This window comes from Opisthocomus hoazin, chromosome 4 (genome assembly GCF_030867145.1).
Source record: "Opisthocomus hoazin isolate bOpiHoa1 chromosome 4, bOpiHoa1.hap1, whole genome shotgun sequence".
Classification (NCBI taxonomy): Eukaryota; Metazoa; Chordata; class Aves; order Opisthocomiformes; family Opisthocomidae; genus Opisthocomus; species Opisthocomus hoazin.
The window spans coordinates 52028759-52052508 of NC_134417.1; the positions used below are offsets into that span (position 1 = coordinate 52028759).

Consider the following 23750-nt stretch of genomic DNA (forward strand, 5'->3'; position numbering starts at 1 on the left):
TGGAAGTGTTTAAAAAACCCTGTTTAATCCAATTCCACAGCTTTGAAACAAAAATAAAGTGCTACAAGAACTGTTAAAATGAAAAATTAAAGGCATGTAAATAAGTGAAAAAATAAATTGTCAGAGCAAATGAAAACAAAGATTATTTCAAGCAGATATCTTAATTGTAATTAGCAACATTTGGCATGCGTTATGATTCAAAGCTACAGCCAATTAGATACCCCAAAAAGCTTGTAACAAAGCTGCAAATGTGTAACTACAGCATAAATAAGTTTTATTGCACACCAAGAAAACAGCACCCAGATCAATTTCATAGTTTGTTTCTGAAATGCTGTAAAATATGCTCTGTTACTAGTTCATGACTTTTTAGTCTTAAACTGCAGCTTTCCTGCCAGGAGATTTTGGAAAACAATTTCATTAAATTCAGACTATTAATTGTAAATTTGTACTCATTCCATGTATGTCAAGGTTAAACGATAAATTATAGCATTGCCTTAGACTGTTATGCCTATGTAAAAACAAAGCAAACCAGCAAAAACAACAAAAAGCCAAGACAACAACAACAGCAAAAAAAGAATAAAGTGCCTATGTTAACAGCTGTTAAAAAGCTGTAGAATTGTGGTATTGGAACTGAGAAAGATTGATTTTTTTTAAATAGATCTCCAAGGAGAGAGGAAACACAATTTTTTTCTTTCTAAGGAATAGGAGGTACACAATGGTATTCAGGAAACAACATGAATTTGTCAGATGATTTTTTTTAGAGTTTTCCTTAAAAGGAAATAATCTTTAAGTATTACACAGAAGATCTGAGTTCAAATTCTGATCAAATATGGGTGTACTGAAGTGTACTGAAGACAACAGCATTAGGCACTTCTGAGCTTGTGTCATTTATTTAAGTAAGCAAATACTTCATTATCAGTAATGCTGTCAGTCCCAAACAACAGACAAAGTACCTTCCATTTCCCCCATTTATTCAATAATAAGTAATTTACTAAAGGGTAACAAGTTGCTAATAAAAGCATGTTTCTTTCATGATTATCCTGAAATGGCAGTGACTGGTTGTTCAGTGCAATAGTACCTACTACAGACAGACTTACAAATAACTCTGCTCTAGGAAATTTATGTGAAGAAATTGATGCTTATGTAGCTTTCATACAAGTCTACATTTAAAAAAAAAAAATAGGACACACACCCCCTCTGAAATAACTAACTAAATTTAAAAGCTACATATTTAGATATTTCTTTGCAAAATCTCCTAACAATGATGCAAAGTCTCAGCCAGCAGGGTTTTGCTTCCCTTGTTGGCAAGCAATGACTGTTTAACATACTTATTCTAGGGTTTGGTGGGGGGAGAAATTTTTTTTGGCGGTTTATGAGGGTTGTATTCAGGAGATTTATCAGCTTTATGCTCCGTGCTTGCAGGGGAAAAAAAAAACCAAAAAACCAAAAAACTTTGTTTAGCTATCTAGGAGAGGGCAAAAGAAATGTCTGTGGAAGGTAGTCTGAAAAATTCTGGAGCAGAAAGCATCGGGCACTGCCCCTGTACTTCCTAGGAGACTGACTTACAAAGACCAGCTGCAACTCGATACGAAAACACTGGAAGAAAATTTCTCTGTTCAGAATTCCCCACACTAAAAGCATCAAAGTGTTTTTTTGTATCCTTGTTACAGTCGCCCACTCTACCTGCCTCACACTTGCAATTTAAACTAGAGCTTTACTACTCCTGTACACTAAGCATATTGCAAATATCAAGGATCCCTTCCATGTTCATTACAGGCTCCTTTTTGGGCACTTTTCTGTCCTTTCCTGCTTCAAGGAATGTGTGATCGTCACGACCTCTCCTTATGCTCCAATCTCCACTCCTTTCCCTGCTTCAGATGTCCCGTGGAACGCGCTCTGGCATCCCCCTGACCTTCCAAACCTGCACTCACACAGTGCTCGCTGAAGTACTCTTATTCTTCTCTAATACTATTTTCTCTTTTCTTTTCCTCCTGGGAGAGGAGTTGTCATCATTTGAAATCTGGGAGAAGTGGCAGAAATCATGTGGAGTTATTATTATGCTGGGAGGTATTAATGGGTGTTGTCAGCCAGTTCCTTACTTCATCATCAGTGAGTAAAGTTGCCGGACCTGGCAAGCAGCCAGCGGCAGGCTCCCTTTATTGCCGTTTTTATTCTCCCCTCCTGCCATCACTAAAGTTGCTAAGGTTTCTAGCCACCGATGTCCACAATACATCCTGAAGCTTTTGAGTGCTGCATCTAATCAATCCGAAAATCACCCCATGACCACAAGCAGTAATGGAATCAAGTAGATATTGAGAACTCAGTTTATTCAATGAAAAAAAAAAAAAGCTCAGTGCTATCTAATAACTTTTCATATCGAACATACATTTTTAAAGATATCAGATCACTGAAGAAACATCAGCTACATTTTAGATGGCCTTCCAAGTACACTGCATCTTGACATATGGAAGATCCACAAAAAGAAACCTCTGTGCGCTATTTTTTAAAAACATATTGTTCACAAGGCATCTGACATTGAAAGGTCAAGTCACTTCTACAGTGAAAATAAACAGATATTTCAAAAAAATGTTTTAGTACAATTACATGCTTCAGACCTTAAAGCACAAGTGACACTACCCCACATTGTCTTAAAAGAAAATAGCTAAAGGAAGTGCAAGATTACAGATTAAAAAGTAACCTTTTCATCTGAGGTACTTCAAGGTACCAAGGCGATAAATCTAAAAAAACCTGCCAGTTATATATAAAAAACAGGCAAGCTAACACAAATGATAAAATGTGGTATGGTTACTATTATAAAATTTAATCCCAGTGCAATTGTTAACTTGCATGTTTGGGGGACATGCTTCTTGCTGCTTTTGAAGCAGAAAGGGAATAAAATCTAAAAAGTAAAGCAGTTGCAATGAGCACTCAAATACATTTTACACTTATTCTTATCCTCAAACGAATGTTAATACACCATAGATTTAAAAACAACAGGATTCTGAACATTAATATCAACTGCTTCTATATGCGTCTTTTTGATTAAGTATTGCTAATTGTTGTAAACTTTTAAGAGGCCTAGCCAGGCAAAGTTACATACAAATTTCTGTGTCACGTTTTCTCTACAATGTTATAGAAAACTAGCAGCAGATCAAAGTAAGCCTATACAGGCAGAAGGTGAACTCCATGGGTAACGTAATGTAACAGGAAGAGAGCCCAGATTCATACCAAGGAGGCTGGAAACATTTGTGAGGAAAAACGTTCAAAGAAAGCATTCCTTATTCTGGTTTTCATCCCACTCGCACATTAGCACCACATGCACCATAGTCATGTGCCTATGGCAACAGACTGATGCATCCCTAACTCAAACAATCAAAATCACTGATCATAGTTCATTTTAAAATAAAAGTATAAGCTGCTAGATCTTGGGGATTTTTTTCCATTTGAATTTTATGCCTAGGTCCTCCTTCCGTGAAATCCCTATCAGAAGAAATAGGATTAAGCCTTTCTAGCCAGAGGAGCCACTATACTCCCATACTCCTTTTAAGTGATACGACAACCATGAGTAGGATGCCGACCACCCTTTGCACTTCCAGAGTTTTATGAAGGAATCAGCAAATAAAGACACACTGTTCTGTGCTTGCACTGCCTTAGAGTTTCTCAGTTGGTAACAGAGCAAGAAAGCACCTCACTGAAGTAGCCTGTGCGTTCTTCACCAGAGTGAAAAGCACTCATCAGGCATCCAAAGGTAGTGAAATTGGCAGTGGACACTACCTAAGCAGGTGCAGTATTACTGAGCAAGAGCTTAATGCTACCAAAATCATTAAGTAAATTCTCTGAGCAAGCCAAAGGAGACTAAACAAAAGAGAAGCAAATTTCAGGTGAGCAAACTACATTAAAAACAGAATCCTTCCAACACCCAAGAGAAATCATTTTTGCATTTTGTATTTGGAGAAGGCATTACTCTGCTTTCTCCAAATATTTTCACATTTATTGAAATGTTCTGAGGAAACGTATATAACCCCCAAACGTATATAACTCCCCCAACTCCCCCAAGTCAAACTGATGTTGTGAGCACATGATCTAAAAACCTGGAAGGCACCCACAGGGAAGAGGGGAAGACTTCCTTAACAAGTTGCTCGAGCAAGAGGGAAGGAAGGAGACACGAGTAGGCCAGGGCAGCACGACAGATGCTTGCTACCTGTTGCTATAAGTCCCTACACCTCTATCTCGCTGCATTGTAAAGCAAGGCTGACAATTCTCCCTCCCAGTCTTGCCATGAAATAGTGCCGACATTTCTTTTCTGCTCCCGACGCTTGTGCCATCTCCTTACCTTTGAAGTAGCACTAGGCAAGAGTTTAAACAAACGGCCCCAAGACAATAACTGAAATTGATGGAATTCACATAACTCTTTAGAGTTGTGAAGATCATGGCCCCACCATTTCACCAAAAACTTTGCCAGAGCAATATTGAACAGGTACATCGGGCTCCATACAGTCATTAACAGCGCAAGAGACATCCATGAGGCACGCTGACCTCTCTCCCTAAGCCAAGATGAATAATTTGCCATTCTGCTTGGCTCTTCTCTACATCACCCCCCCCCCACAAAAAAAAAAAAAGTGTTTTAAATCTTTTCAGTGTGATTAGTTTTCACAAGCAAAATACTAGGATCAGATAAGTTGGTTGTTTCTCAATTTTGCAGAAAGTACAGGAAGCAAAAACTTAATGATTCCAAACTACCAAAAGAGATAAGATTACATGCAGGGTTTTCAATTGATTGTTTTGGAACGGGAACAAGTCAATTTGCCCACTAAGCTGTACAGCCCTTTAAAGTATACTTCTGAGCCTCAAGCATCACCCATATTGCTACAGGGAAAAAGAAAGAAAATGTATACACATAAAAGGAACTTCAGTAAATACATAGAAAAGAGAAGAATGGTGACAAATATGCTAGAGAACATCAAAAGAAAACACGAAGAGGAAGATAGCGAATGACAGTGACTTAATAGGAAAATTTTGAGCAGTTGCTCCCAGTGGGGTCCACAGAGAGCTGCTATTCGCTTTGTGCTGGCTCTCCTCGTTTCCAGCTGCTAAGTTCACATTGAAAGAAGCTAAAAATACATTAAATACTTTCCAAATATTATTTTCCCATGTAAGCAATTGGTATAAGTTGCCACAGAGATGTTGTTCTCTTGCCAGCGAAAAGGGAAATAGTATACAATGCTGACAACAGAAGTTGTATTCTACAAAATCTATTGTCTTGGACAACATGCAGTCCAAAATATGGGAAAGTCTGAAAAGGCATTATTTTAGCTACAGAATTCCTGACTATTCCCCTCTTCCAGCAAGGCAATATACACAAATGATACTTAAAGATGAGGTTTTTATTGTCCGTGAGAAAAGGTATACTCTGCACTACTCAGAGGTATATGTGCAACATTTCTAGCAATCAAGCTTTGGTATTTCAGTGATGAGGGGAAAAGAAAAGAGTGGCAAACATCTACAATTTAGGTATACTGTCTCCCGACAAAACTAAAATTTCACAATGCTGTAGATTTAAAATACAAATGTACCTGCTCAGCATTCAGGACTCTCCTTGACAGTAAATTCAGCTCTATACAGAAGGAAAGGGAGGGGGGAGGAGGGACGGGACACAACACATGCAGTTCTTTCTGTTAAATGTGAAGTATAACAGGCTTTTTTATGACATGCCTTCCTCCAAAAATAGCAATGATTACACTGCTTAACTCCCACATGCCTCTCCAGCTTGACTTTTTGACAATTAGAACACCGTACATTCTCAGTCCTAAGGAATGATCCAAAGTTCGGGGGGTCAAGAGGACTCTTTCCATTGCCCAGAACCCCAAGTACAGAATATGAAATACAACTACACCTAGGGAGGCAGGCAACTCCAATTTCTTGTACCATTGAATCTTCTTTTAAAGCCAAACGTGACAGATTTTTTAGGAAGTCTGAAATCCACAGCTTTCCACAGTTTTGGAAAGATGCTGCAAGTCACAGCAGTGGTAATCTGCCTGTTACAAAGCACATGTGCGAACAAGACTTTTTTCTTGTCTTCCAGACAAGAAGATTATACAGTTTATTCTCTACATGGGGATGAGGCAGGGGAAGCGTTAAGACTGCAGCTGCTGCACAAGTGGAAGCTGCAACTCCCTTGGAGCTTGTACTGACTGTGGAGTCTAGCATGCCATTATGGGATGCTACTGTACTACAGACACTGTTCCATTTTGATTTTTTTCCTGAAAGAGACAAACCCGAAGCTTTGGCCTGCTGCACTTAATGGAAAGTCTTGCACCACATCTTGCAATATTCCACCCAAGCTCCAATTCAGCTCAACAACCTGCCTATCAGAAGTTCCTAAACTACTTAGACAGTATTCTTGAATAACACAGCTTTCCTTCACAGCTTCTGCGACCTTCAGTTTTGAGATTTATCATACTCCTATTGTCCAATCATGATTTGTTTTTTGTATAAAAGAGGACACATAGTGAAGGTAAGCTGGAATCACAACCATTTCAAGTAGCCTGCATCTGTAAGGAACTTCTCTTTACGAAATATGTTTTTTTTTTAATGGAAAATCTAACACCTCTTATAACAATGATCTAAATTTCACTAAAACCAAGAAACTACGTATCAATACTTTGGGGTAAGATATACTGTACTATAGCTTGGCTTTCTTCATTATGCTGAAGAATCATGTCTGGCTGATGTGTTTATTTTGTACTGTTTAACTATAATAGAAAATAGATGAAGTTCAAATGAAAACACTGTTTAGACTATGTCAACACAGCATAAAACTAAATGAAGTGATTCTGTATTGACTATAAAAACATATTTGCTAATACTAAAATTACTAATGGTTATCTATCAAGATCACAACAAGAAATAATTCTGCATCTTAAGAACTGTGTTAAAGCAGCAGACACATGAAGCTAGATGTAATTTTTTGATTTTGCAAAACAGCATCATGCAGTGCACTTTATTGTTACTTTATCATTAGTGTTAATAATTAAAAAAAACAAACAGGAAATCTTTGGCTCACTTTTTTTTTTTTTAAATTGCAAGTCACCAAAGGGCTTTCCACTAGGAGAGCCAATGCTCACTTTACACTTGCTAGGAACAGAACATAAAATCACAGTATTCTGTATACTGAAACAACTGCTTTGTTACAAAAAAAAAAAAACACCTTAGAAACAAATGACATTGCTGTAAAAACTATAAGCCTTTTAGACTCAGTTCAAAGACTTATGCATTCTTCTACAACGGACTGAAGTTTTATATGCATCTCAGCAAATCAATCCACTAATAGGCACCAGTCATCAACACCTAAGTAAAGATCTGCCATTTGAAACAGCTTTGATGTGATTGAAGACCTGCACACAGTCGTAAGTATGACAGAACAGCTTAGCTATTAAAATGTTTTTTCTAGGAAAGAACTGTTCATCCTAATTGACTGAAATACTCTTTGAACATTATTATTGCAAGGCTACTTCACTACGCAGAGCTTTAGTACATAGCCACTTGACTTATATCTCAAGATCCAGCAGAACCACATCAAATCTTGTTAGAATATTTTCTCACACATACTTTTGTCAAAAGACCAAAACAATAAAGCTGACTGTCATTTTTACTACCAGTTGCTTAGTTAATTCGATACTGAAACATACTGGGATTCATTATAAAAGCTGCATGCAATCAGACATTTCTATCAATCTTTCTTTTTACTGCACTAATAGAATGAATCCTACTAACCACATCAGTTGAAATGGGTTGGCAGGACTGGATGGAAACTATTCCTCTGCACCAAGCCCGACCTCTCACCGTGAGAGGTGCAGTGGCAGGGCCTCCTTCAAGCAGTGCTGCACAGCCCTGGCCCAGCTCCAGCACTGACCATATGTCAAGCTGACAGATAAGACTGAGACAGCCATCTGAAAACAACTCTATACCGGCCCGACAACCAGGCAGCGAGGGTTTCTAGGCCTACATCATTACTCACTTCAAAGGCAATTTTTAAATACATGGCAAATAAATGGACCTGACAAAAAAAAAAAAACACACACAAAAAAACCCCAAACCCACAACACCACCACTAAAACACAAACACAAAGTCATTATTAGAAAGGCTATGTAATGATATACTCTATTTCAGGAATTTTCCACTGAATATCGTAATTGATCACCAGAAACACTCGGAAGATTAATAATAGTTTGTGCCCATAACATTTTTCCTTCTCTATTACATTCACAGTGTGTTAACAATTTGCAAGAAACAGGAATCAAACATACCAGCAACTGCCACCAAGATTACATTTTACAGAATCAAACAAAATGTTATCAGTTTAATACCTCAAATGAAGGGTGATTGGATTTTTACCCTGTATCTATTAACGCTTCGTAGAGTTCATCAGTTTTTACCATTACTTTTGTTGCTAGGAAGTATGTCATATCAACTCCTTCTACGCAGGCAAACATCATCTATCAGCTTTTATTCCAAAATTGCTAAGTAACTAGCACAAAGTAATAGCTAAAATTTACTCTGGTTGCCTATGCAATCTCAATAATTCCATATATTCCATTTCCACATTCGAAATTAATAAAATCCATGTGAACTTACCTACAGTTTGGAGGAGGGTCTAATGTAATTTCCGCAAGTTCTTTCTGAATTCTTAAGAGAAAAAAAAAAAAATTATGAGGGCTTATTTGCAATATATTTCTTTCAACTTTACAAACATTTCTACAGAAATCAATAATAATAAAATACAATTCTTGTAATTTCTGATGGAAAGCTGATGCTATAACGTTTTACGAAGCTGCTCAAGAAAGTGTTGAACTAAAAATCAAATCTCTTCTGAAAAATGAGCTTCCAGTCTGGGACAAGTTATGCCATGAGCAGCCATCTAGAAGATCCCACTTTTTCTGTGGGTCAGGGTGCTCAGATCCTTTGCTCACTCACGCAACAATTTAAGGTCTCGTATACCCTCCTCTATTTCCCCTCTGCCTATATGTCTCTTGCTCTCCAGAACATTTAGCTTCTTAATGTGTCTTGTACTGGCAGAGCAAAAAACCCAACTTCAGAGGACAGTTGTCTCTTACCCTCACGGTTTTCTCCATAACCTCCTCCTAGGTATTGGGCGGCTGCCGTCAGAACCCCCCAAAGCCTATCCTCAAAGGGAAGTGCTCCAGCTCCCTAGGCAGGCTGGGGACCTGCCACTGGATTTGCTCCAGTGTACGCCTTCCTTGTACTGGGGGGCTCAAAACTGGGTATACGTTACTCTAGATGCAGTCTAACAAGAGCTGAGTAAAGGGAGACAAACCACTTTCCACCACCTACTGACTATGCCCCTGTTAATACAGCCCAGGAGGCAGTCAGCCTCCATTGCTGCCCCACGTTGAGCTTGCTGTCTGCCAGGGCCGTCACGTCCTTCTCAGCAGAGCTGCTCCCCAGCCTGTATCATTACAAGCGGTTAGTCCTCCCCACACGCATGGTGTTACATTTGCCCTTGCTGAATTTCAGGAGCTCTCTGTCAACCCTCTCCCACAGCCTGCGGAGGCCCCTCGGAGTAGCAGCCCTGTCCCTGTGTGTACTGACTGCTCCCCCCAAACTTCTTGCCATCTGCAAACTTGAGAGTGGCCTCTGCCATATCCTCCAGGTCACTGGTCAAGACGTGAAGCTGGACAGGTCCTGTACAGACCCTGGCAGCGCTGCACTGATTTCGGGCATCCTGTTGGAGGTTCTGCTCCAGGCAGAGCAACTTTGTCGTGAAGGATTTCTGGATATTCCCAGTCTGACTTTCCAACGCCAAGTCCTTCAGTTCCTGATCTCTGCCACATCTGGCTCTTTCCGTTTATAACAGCATCTGCACAAGAGCCAGCATATCCCCCTCTGACGAAATTTAAACACGCAGAGTAGGAGTTTACAGAGTTCCCAAAGGAACTCGTAGGAGTTTACAGCTCCCAACGACTTGCCAGCGTATGATGCCATACACAGGACTGCGATGGCCACCTTCCCTATAAACTATGCCCAAGGCTTTTTCACAGACTACTTCAGTGCAAAAACATGAACATTTAGAAGGAAGAAGGAAAAGAAAAACAATTTAATGTACCCTTCAGTATTTTCTTCTTCCCTTCTCCTTCACAGGATTTCATGTACAGGAGCATGTTGCTGTTTCTGTTACTCCCTACACTAAGAAAGAAAATGTGCACACTAATACCACTCAAATTCCTGAGATACGTGCTCATGCCACAACCCAAAAGTTCAGGCCTGACCTGAAGTACACACATATGCTGTTAAAAATGACTGACACCCATTTTGTACATAAATACAGGCAAAGAAAATGGTTTGTCGAAATAAACATTCGGGTATATTGGCATATACAACATAAAAGCAAGCAGTTTAATTCTCTATATAATGTTAAGATACAAACACAGTCTTACATGCTAAGGAGTCTCACAGCCACTATCAAAATTCCCCTTATGCCACTATGTGTTGATTGCATGGCTATAATGAATAAATGAACCAAAGGCAGTAGAGCAACTGGCCTAAACCAGAAACACCAACCCTTTATCATTCACACTCAAAAAATTAGGACATACGTGGGCAAAATTTGTAGGTAGAGGTAATAAACATTTATTAGACTGGCTGTTATCACTGAAAAGATAAAAACATTCTTTCAGATTCTTAGCTTTTCTTCTAATTTCTATGCCCCCCAACCCTACATACACACACACACACGTTACTCCTGTAGAAGGGGAGAAATGAAATGTTTAATTGCTTTTTCTATTCACTGAAGTATTTACATCTCCAGTAGACAGAATTTTCCCAATAAATATCATTCCTTTCTCATAAAAATATACACACAGGTTGCTTAATCAATCTTTGCAGCAAGTCATTGCAGTAACACTAAAAATCCACCACAATTTTTAAACAGGAAAATATGATTAGTGAAGTCTAAGCACAACAAACATGTTGCTTTTAAGAATTTACTCCATTTAAACAATCCTAACTGTTCACACCTTTTTAGAAGGGAGATCTTACAAGTGTGGAAGATGCTTAAAATTTTTCCCCTTCATACGACAAATGACTAATGTGTTTTTGAAATTTACACAAATATCACAGATTCAAATCACAGAAAACCTAGGTAACATGGAATCTTCAGCTTCATGTTTGATGGGTTGTTTTGCTTTTTCCACCTTTTGCAAAGTTACACAATGATGGCACTGAACTTCTATAGAGTCAGGGATTATTCCTTTACTTTACACACAGTAGTAAGAGTGATTAATATTTCATCACATTACAACGAGTCTGAGACACATCAAGAATGGATTGACAAGAGCAGCTTAAGTCCTCCTAAATCCTAATCCATGTCCCTTCCATTCTGAACAAAAAAAGGGTATAGAGCTCTCTCCTTTTCTCCCCTCTGGTCTAGTTCAACCCAAAATTTCTAACTTCTAATGCCAAGAGCACTAAAATGGTCCTTCTTCAAGCTCTTCCTGCCATTGAGCAAACAAGACAAAAATATCCTTTTGCTTCCAGCAGGACGAGGGAGGTTCTCCTTCCCCTCTACACTGCCCTGGTGAGGCCCCATCTGGAGTACTGTGTCCAGTTCTGGGCTCCCCAGTTCAAGAAAGATGAGGAGCTACTGGAGAGAGTCCAGCGGAGGGCTACGAGGATGGTGAGGGGACTGGAGCATCTCCCCTACGAGGAGAGGTTGAGGGAACTGGGCTTGTTCAGCCTGAAGAAGAGAAGGCTGCGAGGGGACCTTATAAATGCCTACAAATATCTGAAGGGTGGGTGTCAGGAGGATGGGGCCAAGCTCTTTTCAGTGGTGCCCAGTGACAGGACAAGGGGCAATGGGCACAAACTGAGGCACAGGAAGTTCCGTCTGAACATGAGGAAGAACTTCTTCCCTCTGAGGGTGACGGAGCACTGGAACAGGCTGCCCAGGGAGGTTGTGGAGTCTCCTTCTCTGGAGATATTCAAGACCCGCCTGGACAAGGTCCTGTGCAGCCTGCTGTAGGTGATCCTGCTTCGGCAGGGGGGTTGGACTAGATGACCCACAGAGGTCCCTTCCAACCCCTACTATTCTGTGATTCTGTGTGATTCTGTGATTCATGCGATAAAAATTGATCAGATGGTACTTTCTATTCACATTCAAAAGTCCTAATTGCTTTTGCAAGCCTCTAAAGAGATGTTTCATTCATGATTATTTTTATACAAACAAGATACAATATATTAATATGACACTGTCCATCAATTGCTCCCCAGCAAGATGCCCGTTTTTATTCTCCTACTTTGTGGCACCCCGAACTAAAATTAATACATACACCTTACACCTCTTGCCACAACCTTAATTTACCTTGCATTCATGCTGAGAGCACATTCACAAACAGCTTCTGTAGAGCAGCTGACACGCAATAACTTGTTCATATGTCACAGCATTCAAAATTACAATTAAATAATCAGACAACATCCCAGAGAGCCTTGCACTGATAGAGATGTCCAACGTGTAAGCTGGCCTTTGTCTGCACGAGTTATTCCACTGCTCTGGCACTTGTTTCGTATCTCCATTGAGTTGCCCTCAGAATCTGGTATAGGAGAGGATGTGCCTCATTTCCTTCACTGACCACAGAGGGTTCACCGCGAGAATATGTGGCCTCTGGCAACAAAACATTTCTTGCAGGGTCCTTTCTGGCATCTCTTTTTTTGGATTTTCTGCCTCAGTACAGTTATGTTCAGCTATGTCACAAAGGAAAAAGGACTGTAAATTAAAATCATTATATATATCGAGTTTATACTTAAACTAATGACATACTAGGTCACTATGTATTGGGGAGTAGTGTGACAGCAGAGGGAGAAGCCTTTGCTAGTAATCAAAGCCCTGGGCTGTATACACAGGACGCTGAATTTGCAATGTCAGATCTGATACTCTTTGTTTGGTCTTAAAGAAGTCCTTTAACCCCCTCTCTCTCTCTCATGTATATACACACACACACAAAAAAAAATTTTCCCCTCCGTTTTACTAACAGAAAAGAACAAACATAATTGCCTTTCAGTAATAGTGCAAAGGTTAATCTACCCCTAAATTCAGAAGCATGAAAGTACATTGTGGATTTCAAATATTATTAATTCTCACAGACAGATATTTACTACTGTTCCAAGCCCAGGGCGACTGTGTGTCGTTTCCTTTATGAAACAGTTACGAGTTCTGTAAAGCTAAGAGAGAACTGCACGTGTCAGAGGATTTCCCAATATGATTAATACGAAAAGAAGCAAAATAAAGGACTATATGACAATGAGCTATTTTTACCATGTCTACTTTTCTAAAATACATGCCTCTTAACCCATAAAAGCCAGGCAAACCAATACTCCATACTGAAGAATATGCTGTTTAGAAAATATATGAAACGCAATCACTGGTATGTACTTCAACCTTACACAAACTGTGACTGAGCAGGAAATTGATCTAAAGATGGTTAGATTCATGCTGGAGGAAAAGAATACTCTTGCCTCCATACTGGATGCACAATAAATGACAAGGATATTTTAAATAAGAAAAAGCACTCCGTATTTTGCCATCACATTCAACATGCTAAATATCATTCCCAGACTCCTTGAAAATAGTGCTGTGATAAACTTCTCCGAGAAAAAAAGAGAGTGGAAAAAAAGCGCTCCTACTTATTTTGTTGAATTTCAAACAAATTTAATACATTACTTATCTGCTTCTCCTTAAGGCTGTAACTTCTTTCAATAAAGAACAAAATACAACTAAAGTTTTAATGTTTACAATTAATTGTAGGCACAGATATTTATAAAAAAAATTCCAGGACTGGACATAAAGGTTGACAGCTTTTCAAGTACCAACTTCAGGAGCCAAACAAAACAATGCATTTATTTGCTGAGCTACTATGTCAGCCAAGAATGGTTACATTTCTCTCAATCCAAAGGTCACGCTAAGATTTGCTACTTAAGTAGTAACAAGATGCCTGCTGTTTTCAAGGACAGCAATTCAATTCCTCGTCTGAACTGTAATTGTGATATGCAGCGAGTTTCTCAATCTTGACATGTTAGGTAAGAAAGGTTGCTATTTAAGGTGATGCCCTCTGGGTGAGGAAAATTGAAGGACCGGTACACTGTATGACATATGCTGTAAGCTATTACACCTGTAGAGCAGCTAGTCCTAAAAGTATTAACAGAGAAGGATGGCACACGATGGCATTCTACCTTCTTGATGCCATCTATAGCAATGCTAACAGAAGAAACTCTGTATCTTAAAAACAAAAATCTTACTCAAATATGAATTCAAGTGGTTTCATATAGCCTCCATAATCAGCTCACTTTGGAAAGCAGTAAGCTGAGGGAGTAGCATATTCATACGTAAAATGTGGTAGCAGTTTACTTTTACAGAAGTAAAAGTCAGCACACTGCTAAATTTTGATTTGCACAAAACCTAATGCTATTGAAAATTCCTTAAATCTAATTGACTCTGTGAACATACAAATAAAAAGCAGAAGTATTCCAAATGCAGATGCACAAATCTTCATTCTAATCCAAGATCTACAGTAGGTATCATAACGTAATCCAAAAATACCGTGACTACAATTTCCTATGTGTGGAAAGGCTTTTCAAGCAAAAAAACATAACTTCCAAACTCAGGTTAGAATCAAGTCCACAGTCTGTGACTTCAGCTTAACTTGCTGGTGCTCTCTGTTCTAAACAGGAATTAAGGAATCTTGACCAACGCTGCAACTGCAGTACACTCTGTTGTTTGAGGTTTTTTACTAATTTTAGCAGAGTTGACTCCTTTAACTACAATCAAGTCATTAGAGGGAATTGCATAGTGAAACGTTTAAGTGAATATTATTGTGAATTTAAAGTAATGCCATACAAACCCACAGAATTCAAAAGCTAGAAAAAGTTGCTAAGCATATATTCAGTCTTTTTTCACTAGGACAGCTAAATTACTTCAATTTATTTCAATTTTTAAAAGATCACTTTTTTAACCTGGTCAAGAACAACATTCCCATTGAAAGAGTATAGCCTTATTCCTGCACTATTTTTAATTTCTAATGAACAAAAATAATAATATTGCTATGAAGATACTTTATATAGCTATTTTCTGTAATATTTACCACATATTGAGGACTTTATGCCATTTTTCCTTCCTTCATGTTATTCCCCTCCTTTTTATGCTCTACTTTAATTTCTGTTTTTCCTTTCTTGAAACATTACTGATTTTAATTAAAAAGCAAGGAAACAAAACCTATAATATAAAAACCTGGCCAGATTGAGAATCTTTATAGAAATGTAATCCTAATTCTAACACAGTGAAAAACTATTAAACATTAAAAACACAAAAAAGAAAAAAAAACTACTATTAAAAAAACCTGTTATTGTAAAAACTATGTTGCTGTGATCCTTCCACGAAGTGCTGATAATCAGCACTCCTAAAATACATTTTTTCAAAAGTATTATTTATTGTGCACATATCTACAGAACTCTTATAAACCATCTCAGCTTTTAAAATGCATAATCAAAGGCTTTCCTTCAACATTAGTGTACACATGAAATCGGCTTTAGAGTCTAACTGGCAAACATACTGATGTCAGCAACTGGCATAATTAGTTTCAGCAGAACCATATGATTAAACTTTAAAAGGTTTAAGTAATTTTATCACTGTGAAATGCATGTTGATAAAAGCTCTAAGCTTTGAAGATACAAAGCTAAGATTAATAGACCAATTTCTGACATACCATTATTAATTTTTTAATAGGATAGTATCTACAGGCCTTTGTCAGAATTGTGGCATTGTTACATTAGGCATTGTACAAAGTTCAGAATACACAGACTAATTTCTAAAGATGTTAAAACCTGGGTTTTATGACCTTAAAAGTCATGACTAGACCAATATTCCTAACACTAAAAAAATAACAATAGCAAGAGGCACACGAAAGAGAAAAAGGCCAGAAACCGTAACGGCTGTGAGAATTAACTACATGAATAACATCATGGTTAGAAGTGAAAGCTGGGGTGGGTTTTTTTCCCTTTTAGTCATAAAAAGAAACATGGGCAAGATATGCTGGCCATCCTGCAAGTGATATGACTACGTAATCTCCTAACAGCAGGAAAGGGTCTTCAGAAAGTGTTTCATCGTAGGCCACACGTAGGCTAGCTGTAAGTAAGGTGTCTCTGGCACAAGAAAAGCATGACAATACCTCACTGGAAATAGAGAAGAGACTTCAGTTCAGAAAAGTAAACGGTAAGCGACAGGTTAAGCCAAGACAAAGACTTGAATCCTGAAGAGATGTACACACACATTTATGTACTGGTATTTACAGACTCCTACTACGCACATATGTCACAAATTACGCCAACAGGCCCTTGCTGCTTCTCCCGTACCACAGCACCATAGTGGCACAACTACAGTGGTTTTTCTTGCAGTTTACACAGCCTTGAATTAGCAAAGAAACAGGATCTGGTAATTCTGAGTAAGGACAGTCTGCAGAATTGGTCTCTTGTCAGATTACTTTGAAAGTGTTTTTTAACTTCAATCACTATAATCCCATTTGAATTCTGTTGCCTAGACTAACACCTCTGCGTGTACTAATGGAGCAACACTAAGCTGTAAATTCCTTCTGTCTGGTCCAAGCAAGAGAATGGTTATCTGGAGACTGACAGGATAGCATAGAATAATTTAAATAGCTATTCTACAAACCCACCTTTCCTCTCAAGCAGAAAAGAGGAGGAAAAGAAATTGGTATTACAACAGACCACAGTTTAAAGTAATGAAACCAACATGCTTTTGTTGTTCACTCAAACATTTTTGACCTGACCATCTGGGAAAAGGAAACGCAGCACTTTAAAGCAATAGGTATTACGGTAGCCCTAACATGCTGAGTTACTGAACTGTCTGAAACGTTTATGGTTAATTAACTGTAAGTTACACTGACAAGTTTCAACATCAGTCATACATACACATACAGAGATATATTTTATAAGGCTACAAAACTGTCTTGAGTTTTACTAGCAATAAAAAAATGTCAGCTTTTATCAGGCAAGCTACTATTAAAACCATGTGAAAGAGCCAATCTGTCAAAGAAAGGAAAAAAGTATACAGGTCTCATTACTGTGACCAGTCTCAAAAGGCTATTACACTGACATAGTAGTGTTATAATAAAACAATAAGAAAATTCATATACTGAGTCAATACATACATCTGACAGTCAACTGAAAAAAACAGAAAGGAAAATAAACAGCCAGAAGAACACCTTACCTTTTAGCACTAGTTGACAGTTTAGCAGCTGTTTTGCTTGATATTTTGCCCTCTTTTTTCTTGGGTTGAACTTGCTCCCTTTCTTGTTCCTGCTGAACACCTTCACGCTGATCTCCATCAGAGCTGCCTCCGCTAGTGCTTGGACTATCATCAACTCTCTGCCCCTCTGTAGACATGGCAGATGCTGCACTGCACAAAAACGAACAAACAACAAAAGTTAGCTTTTTCAGAAAAAAACTATCCAGCAGTATTTCTTACATGCCTTAAGGAAGTAACACATGAGATTCAGGTCTTTGTCTTAACACACAATGCTTGTGTTACAGTACTTCAGTAATCTTAGTACTGGAGAGTTTTGCGAGAAGCCTCTCAACAATAATTCAGGAGTTGGTCACATTAAACCCCATAACAAATAAATAATAAACCCTTACATATAGGAAAAGCATAAGTTATTGTAGTTAAGCAGGAAACATAATTCTGCAAGTATAATACCACTGACTGTGGATGGTATTTTTCAGCCGCTGGGCAATATCACCAGTTAGCTATCTCATCGCTATGCCACCGGTTCACATCTACGACTGTCTGTTAAAAACTGAGAGCTATTACTATCTTAAGACTCTCTGCTATCCCATATGAAATAAATCTGTGGGCTCATTCCAAGTCTACAATGTGGGTTTCCACATTACAAAATCCACATCTTGGCATGCTCGATGGAAACGTTCACAGAACCAACAGGCACCAAGACAGGACTGTATTTACTAAAATGGTACACTTCTAGAGCAGTAAGCACACTGGTAGAGGGTACAAGGAAGTTTTTTCCTGACAAATTCTGTTCAGGCAACATGAGGCAACAAAGCTGTTACACAACACGAGCGACAAGAAATCTCAGTATATTTCAGAAGTCAAGTCAATGCTTTATTTGCACACTTCTGACACTAGTTAGCTATTTTCATTTCTTCCTTTATTTTAAATAGTATAACAATATGTCGACAGATGAGGAATTACAAGACCGCTGTTACAGCTGTCACGACTTCTCAAACTGTTCTAATGAAGGGCAGATGTCCATGAAAAACTCTCACTGAATTAGCATATATGGTGACAATGACTCTCAGAAAATTTTACAAAAAAAAAAAACAAAACAAAACCAAACCCAGAAGGTCTTTCTCCAAACCTGCAGTTTATATACATATTTTATATACCCTCCTCTAGAGATTTTAATAAAAGAACCACCTTCAAAGCACACGGGGCCAAACATTACTTGCTTACACCCACATAGTCCCCATTTATCTGGGTGGTTTTCTGATCGAATCTGTCTGAATCAAGAATTTGCTCTTTCATACACAAAGAGTTTTAAACTGCTGTGAACTTCGACTTGCTTTTCCTCTCACCTATGTACAGACACCATCACAATTCAGAACAGAACTATGCACCTTGCCTATTCTATGCTTTAATACTCTCTCAAGGGAGAATAACGAGATTGCAGGCTCAGATTCAGCAATGCTCATTCAGTGGATTAAACAAAGTTCATCTCCCTGCACATATTTATGGAAAGAGACAGGAATGGAAAAGCAAAGTAACATCAATGCCAACGGGGTTATGCTGAAAAGGATGCTTTTTAAAAAGGCCATAAGTTGTTCTAGTTATAGCTGCATGAAAGAAAACAAATTTACTCCTATTGTGCAAAAGCCTTACCAAGATCTACTTCTATCAAACTGTACACACCATGGAGTGGAAGAACTAATCTTTTCAGGCACTATTGACACAATCCAACTAACTTCAGGAGGAACTGGATCATTTTTTTCTAGTTTACAGAGCTATACTGAAAAGGAAATCTGGAAGTATGGCATCCCGTCAAAATGTTTAGATGCTACAAGAAAAGCAAGTGACGGATATGGGACTAGGTTTTCCTTAATCAGCCTAAACTACATTTTGGATTTTATTATGGAGAAGAATATTCTATAAATATATTTTCATGTATACATTTATATAAAAACACAACACCTAGCCTGCTCATTGAAGTAACTGAAATCATGCATAGTTTGCATCCTAAAATTAAAATACAAAAATTCTTCATTCTTAGAGAATGATTTTTCCTACGGTACAGCTACAACAATATATTTAACATAATTCATATATTTACACAGGATATTGTTTAGATATTTACATCCTGGTTGTCAGATTTTAAGATAAAAGCAACAGAAGATTTAGAGGTAATGAAACACAAAAGTATCATATTCTGACAAGTCAAAATATGCATTTAATAACTATAATGCAATTTGGATAGTAGGTACTCATTTTCTTTGCTTCTAAATACAGCTAAAATACAATCTCATCTTTTTTTTTATAACAGTTTAGATGGCCTTTATTTACTCTAGATTTTAGTTATGATCTTTCCCTAATACATCTAATTTTAAAGAGAAAAATTCTCTTCACAATGTACATGTGCTTTAACACTGCAGGCCAAAAAGTTAAAAGCATATTTAATAAAGCCTATATGCACAGGACATCTGCTGCGAATAATGTTGGCTATAAATACTACTATTATCCAAAAACCAACTGTATTCACTTCATAAGTTCAGGTTACTATCCAGCAGACAAACACTGTAACAGTAGCCCAGAGCATATAATTACTGTAACCTGTAATGCCAGCATTTACAACAGGAAAATGCTTAAATCTGTCATTTGATGTCTGGCTAGTTTCTCGGGGTTTTTTTCCTCTCTCCTTCTCTCTCTGTCCACCCCACCCCCCCTTCTTTTCCTTCCATAACCCCTCCTCATGATATCTGCAAGTTTAGGAATGTTGCATAGCTCGAGGGATGCTCAATATCGCGGTAAAAGTGGGTTTTAAAGGGCCTGGAGTCAGACACTTCAAACATGGTCAAACTCAAAAGACAAGCACACACACATAAACAAATAAGAGAACGGAAAAAAAAACAGTCAACCGAGGGGATGACACCGTTAGGAAAACATTCTACTGCCACAAAGAGAGAGAGAAATACAAGATACTCCTTGAATCTGGACAGCCATCAGTGCGTGTGCAACTGTCACAGGGAGTGAGAGAAAAGACTCACACGTCCAGGTCCCGGCCGCCAGGCTATTCTGCATTCAGCCAAGGGTTGCCAACCTCCCCACTGCTGTGCCGAGAAAAATTAGCAGAGGGGACAGAGGGAGGAGTGAAAGGGGACTTGGAAGTCTCTCCCTTAACGTGAGATGATTCAGCAGAGACACAGATTACAAGTGTAACTACAACTATCAATACGAAGTGAAGAGTGTCCGAAAGATGCTGTTTCTGTCCTATACATCCACTGGCACCTTCCCCTCCCTCCTCAAAAGAAAAAAAAAATAAAAACAAATAAACACAACAGAAAAAAAACAACCACCACCTCTCCTCAAAAAAAAAAAAAAAAAAAATATCCAGCAGTCAGGGAAAGAGATCCTGGCAATGTGCAGACGGGTCCCAAGGGCGGCAGAGCTAGTGATGATGTCTTTCTAAAGCGGTCTTAATTTGCTATAAGCCAAGATAAATTGAATATTTCTGCAGGGTCCGCGGCGAGCAGCAACAGCAGCAGCCGCCTCACTTCATCTTCATTAGAAACCGTAAAGGGCACAAGGACCACGACAGGGCCGGGGGGGACGCGGAAGGAGCCCGGCTGGGGCTGGGCAGGGTCCCCCTCCGAGAGGGGCACCCGGAGGGCCCGGCCGGGAGGGATGGGGGGCGGGCACCCCCAAACGCCACACGCACCCCCTCGGGCGGGCAGGAGTAGGAGACAGCCGGGGAAAGGAGGAGAAGGAGACTGCGAGAGGAAGACGTCGGGGGCACACGAGGGAACGGCGGGGGGGTGGGGGCGGTAATGCCCCTCCCGAGGGCTCCGGCCCGGGGTGCCCACCGCTGCGGCGGGGTAGTGCGGGGAGGCTGCAGCCCGCAGGGGGGGGCAGCGGGCACCCCGGGGCCGGAGCGAGTGCGGCGGGGACCAGGCGATGGGCGCGGGGGAACGGAGCGGGGGCGGGCGCCGGTGCCGCCCGCGGCGGGGCAAGCAGGACGAATGGACACGGAAGAGTTGCTGAAGGGGTGCGGGGGTGCCGCGGAGCAACGGAGGCTGGAGCAGGGACCGGAGGGCGGATGGAGGGATGGAGCCGGGGGGCAGCGGCGGCTGAGATGCCGCGGCGGGGGCGGGGGGCGGCGGACGGGACTGGTGCTAAGAAAGGGCACGGCCGGGGATGGCGGAGGCGGGGGGTACCGGGAAGCGCCCAGGGGTGCGGGGGGAAGGGAGATGGAGGATAGAGACCGACCGAGCGTCGCAGTTAAACGGGGGGGTTTCGCCGTGAGGGAGGGATGGCGAGGGACGGGGGGGGGGGGGGGGGGGGCCGAAGCCAGGGCAGAGGTGTAAGCGCGGCGGGGACGGGGGGCACGGGGGGGGCCGCTACCTGCGGGCGAGCGCCAGTCTCCGTCTCCCTCTCTCTCTCGCCGGCGCCGGGCACGGGCTGCGGGACAATCCGACGCGGTCGCCCCGACTCCGGCCAGGCGCGGGGCTGGACAGGGGCCGCAGCCGCTCACCGAGTCATGAGCCCGCTCCCCGGCGCCCCTCGCCCCCCGCCTGCTTCCCCGCTTCGCCCCTCTCCCGGGCGGCGGCCGCTGCTGCTGCTCCTCCCGCCGCCGCTCCTGCCCCCGCTGCCCGAGGAGAAGTGAAGCCGCTGCCGCGCGCGCGCGCGCGCCCCCGTCGCCGACTCCTACGCGCGCGAGCGCGCCCCCGCCCGCCCGGCCGGCGCCGCGCGCGCTCTCGCCAGCCAGCCAATTAGCCCGGGCGCTCGCGGTCCGCCGAGGGAGGGGCGGGGTGGCGCGCGCGCTCGCGCGGTTTCGGCGAGGGGGCGGGGATGGGGCGCGGGCGCGCGCCCGCGGGGCCTGTTGGAGGCCGCGCGCCGCCGGGCCGGGGCGGGGGGCGGGGGAAGAGCCGCCGGCGGGAGCGCGCGTTAAAGGGAAGAGCGGGGGGGGGGCGGGGCCAGCGGGGCCGAGCAGGAAGGAGGCGTGAGGGGATGGGGGAGCGGGCGCCCCGCCGGGGGTCGGGGCTGGCGGCGGGGGCACCCGGCCCTCTCCCCCTCCCGCGGTAGCGCGGCCCCCCGCCGCCGTCCTGCTCCCGGCTGCGCCGCGGTCCCTCCGTCAAAGTGCCGGGGGCGGCCGGGCAGGCCGGGACGGGGCAGCGGCGGCGGGGGCGCGCGGGGCCGGCACCAACTTTCTTCGCCGTTCTCGGCTTTTTCTGCTTCTTTGTTCCCGCCGCCGGTCGCCCCCTCCTCCCCGGCCCGCCGCCCGCGCCTCCCCGCCGCCTTTGTCTCCGCTCCGCCTGACGGAGCAGCCGCGGCCGCGCCGAGTGCCCCGCGGGGAGCCGAGGGCCCGGGCCGCGGCCGGGCGGGGAGGAGGGGCCGCGTTACCTGAGGGGGCCTGGGCGCGGAGGGGGGGGGCCGCGGGCGGCACTTCACGGTCACACGTTTGTGGTTATGGAGGTGATTTCGCCCGGGAGGCTGCCGCGTCGGGCCAGGGCAGCCCGATGGCACGGAGAGCCCCCGAGCGCTGGCGGCGGCATCCCCGGCGGCGGTGGGGTCAGGCGGGCGGAGGAGTCTCCCCTCCCGCGCCATCCCGCAGCACCTCCGTAGCGGGCATCGCAAGGAGAAGTGGAAGGGGCCGAGACAGAGCCGCGCCGAGATGTTGCGTATTCAGCGTGAATAAGGTTAACCTGGAAGAAAACAAACCTCTGACAGCACTGGCTGTCAGGTAGCCCGCTGTGTTGGCCTAACTGAGAGACTTCTGACCCTGCTGTTTTAATCTTTGCATAACACGCAGATGACGCTCAGCTACATTACGTAAACTTCTATCACCTCAAACCTGGCTTTGTCTAACAGGGAAATGTGCCAGCCAGGGGTAAAGGGGTAATGGCACCTCAAAGTGTTTTCCCCCTTTTCACAACTAAAGGGAATTAAAAAACCAAACGTGTTCTCGCCGTTCCACATGTACAAGGAAAAGTTTCTCCCTCTCTGAGCTGTGAAGTACTGTACTTTTTCTGACTCATGGTTATGGTGTAGGTGGAGTCCGTGCTACCAAACATGCAGAAACTGACAACTGGAAGGACTGCTGAGATATTTAAGGATTAGAAACATTGGCACCTGCTCTCATGTTACATGCAGACAACAGAGGTAATTTTTCCAGTTTCCCTGTACATAAAATTATTTTCTTTGTCGAGTATTCATTTTGAAATAACATGTTTTATTGTCTCTTCCTATTTCTTTGTTAAATAGTCCCAATGACATTTTCACCTAAAGTTAAAAATACTGCAGTCAGCTAGTTCTTCGTATTTTGTGCACACTTACAGGATGCTTTACCACTTCTGATGAGCTCATGGAGAAAAGCTCCTAATGTCAGCTAGGTGGGTTTCTACCTGCTAGCGTGCATTGTATTCTTACAAGGACAAATAA

The 23750-nt window shown here is 42.1% G+C and overlaps 1 protein-coding gene across 2 annotated transcripts in view; it reads right to left on the bottom strand.

Moving 5' to 3' along the window:
* LOC104333311 (ubiquitin-conjugating enzyme E2 E2) overlaps positions 1-21904 on the bottom strand; it is a 219259-nt gene extending 197355 nt beyond the window's left edge. The window contains exons 1-3 of one of the 2 annotated variants that reach the window (XM_075417432.1): positions 21714-21904; positions 17292-17475; positions 8636-8686 (exon numbers count right to left, since the gene is read on the bottom strand). In XM_075417432.1, the coding sequence (XP_075273547.1) occupies positions 8636-8686; positions 17292-17467 (227 nt within the window). In that variant the 5' untranslated portion in view covers positions 17468-17475; positions 21714-21904. Of the gene's footprint in view, positions 1-8635; positions 8687-17291; positions 17481-21713 lie in introns of both variants that reach the window. The other variant, XM_075417431.1, reaches the window with a different exon arrangement.
* Between the last annotated feature and the right edge of the window lie 1846 nt (positions 21905-23750).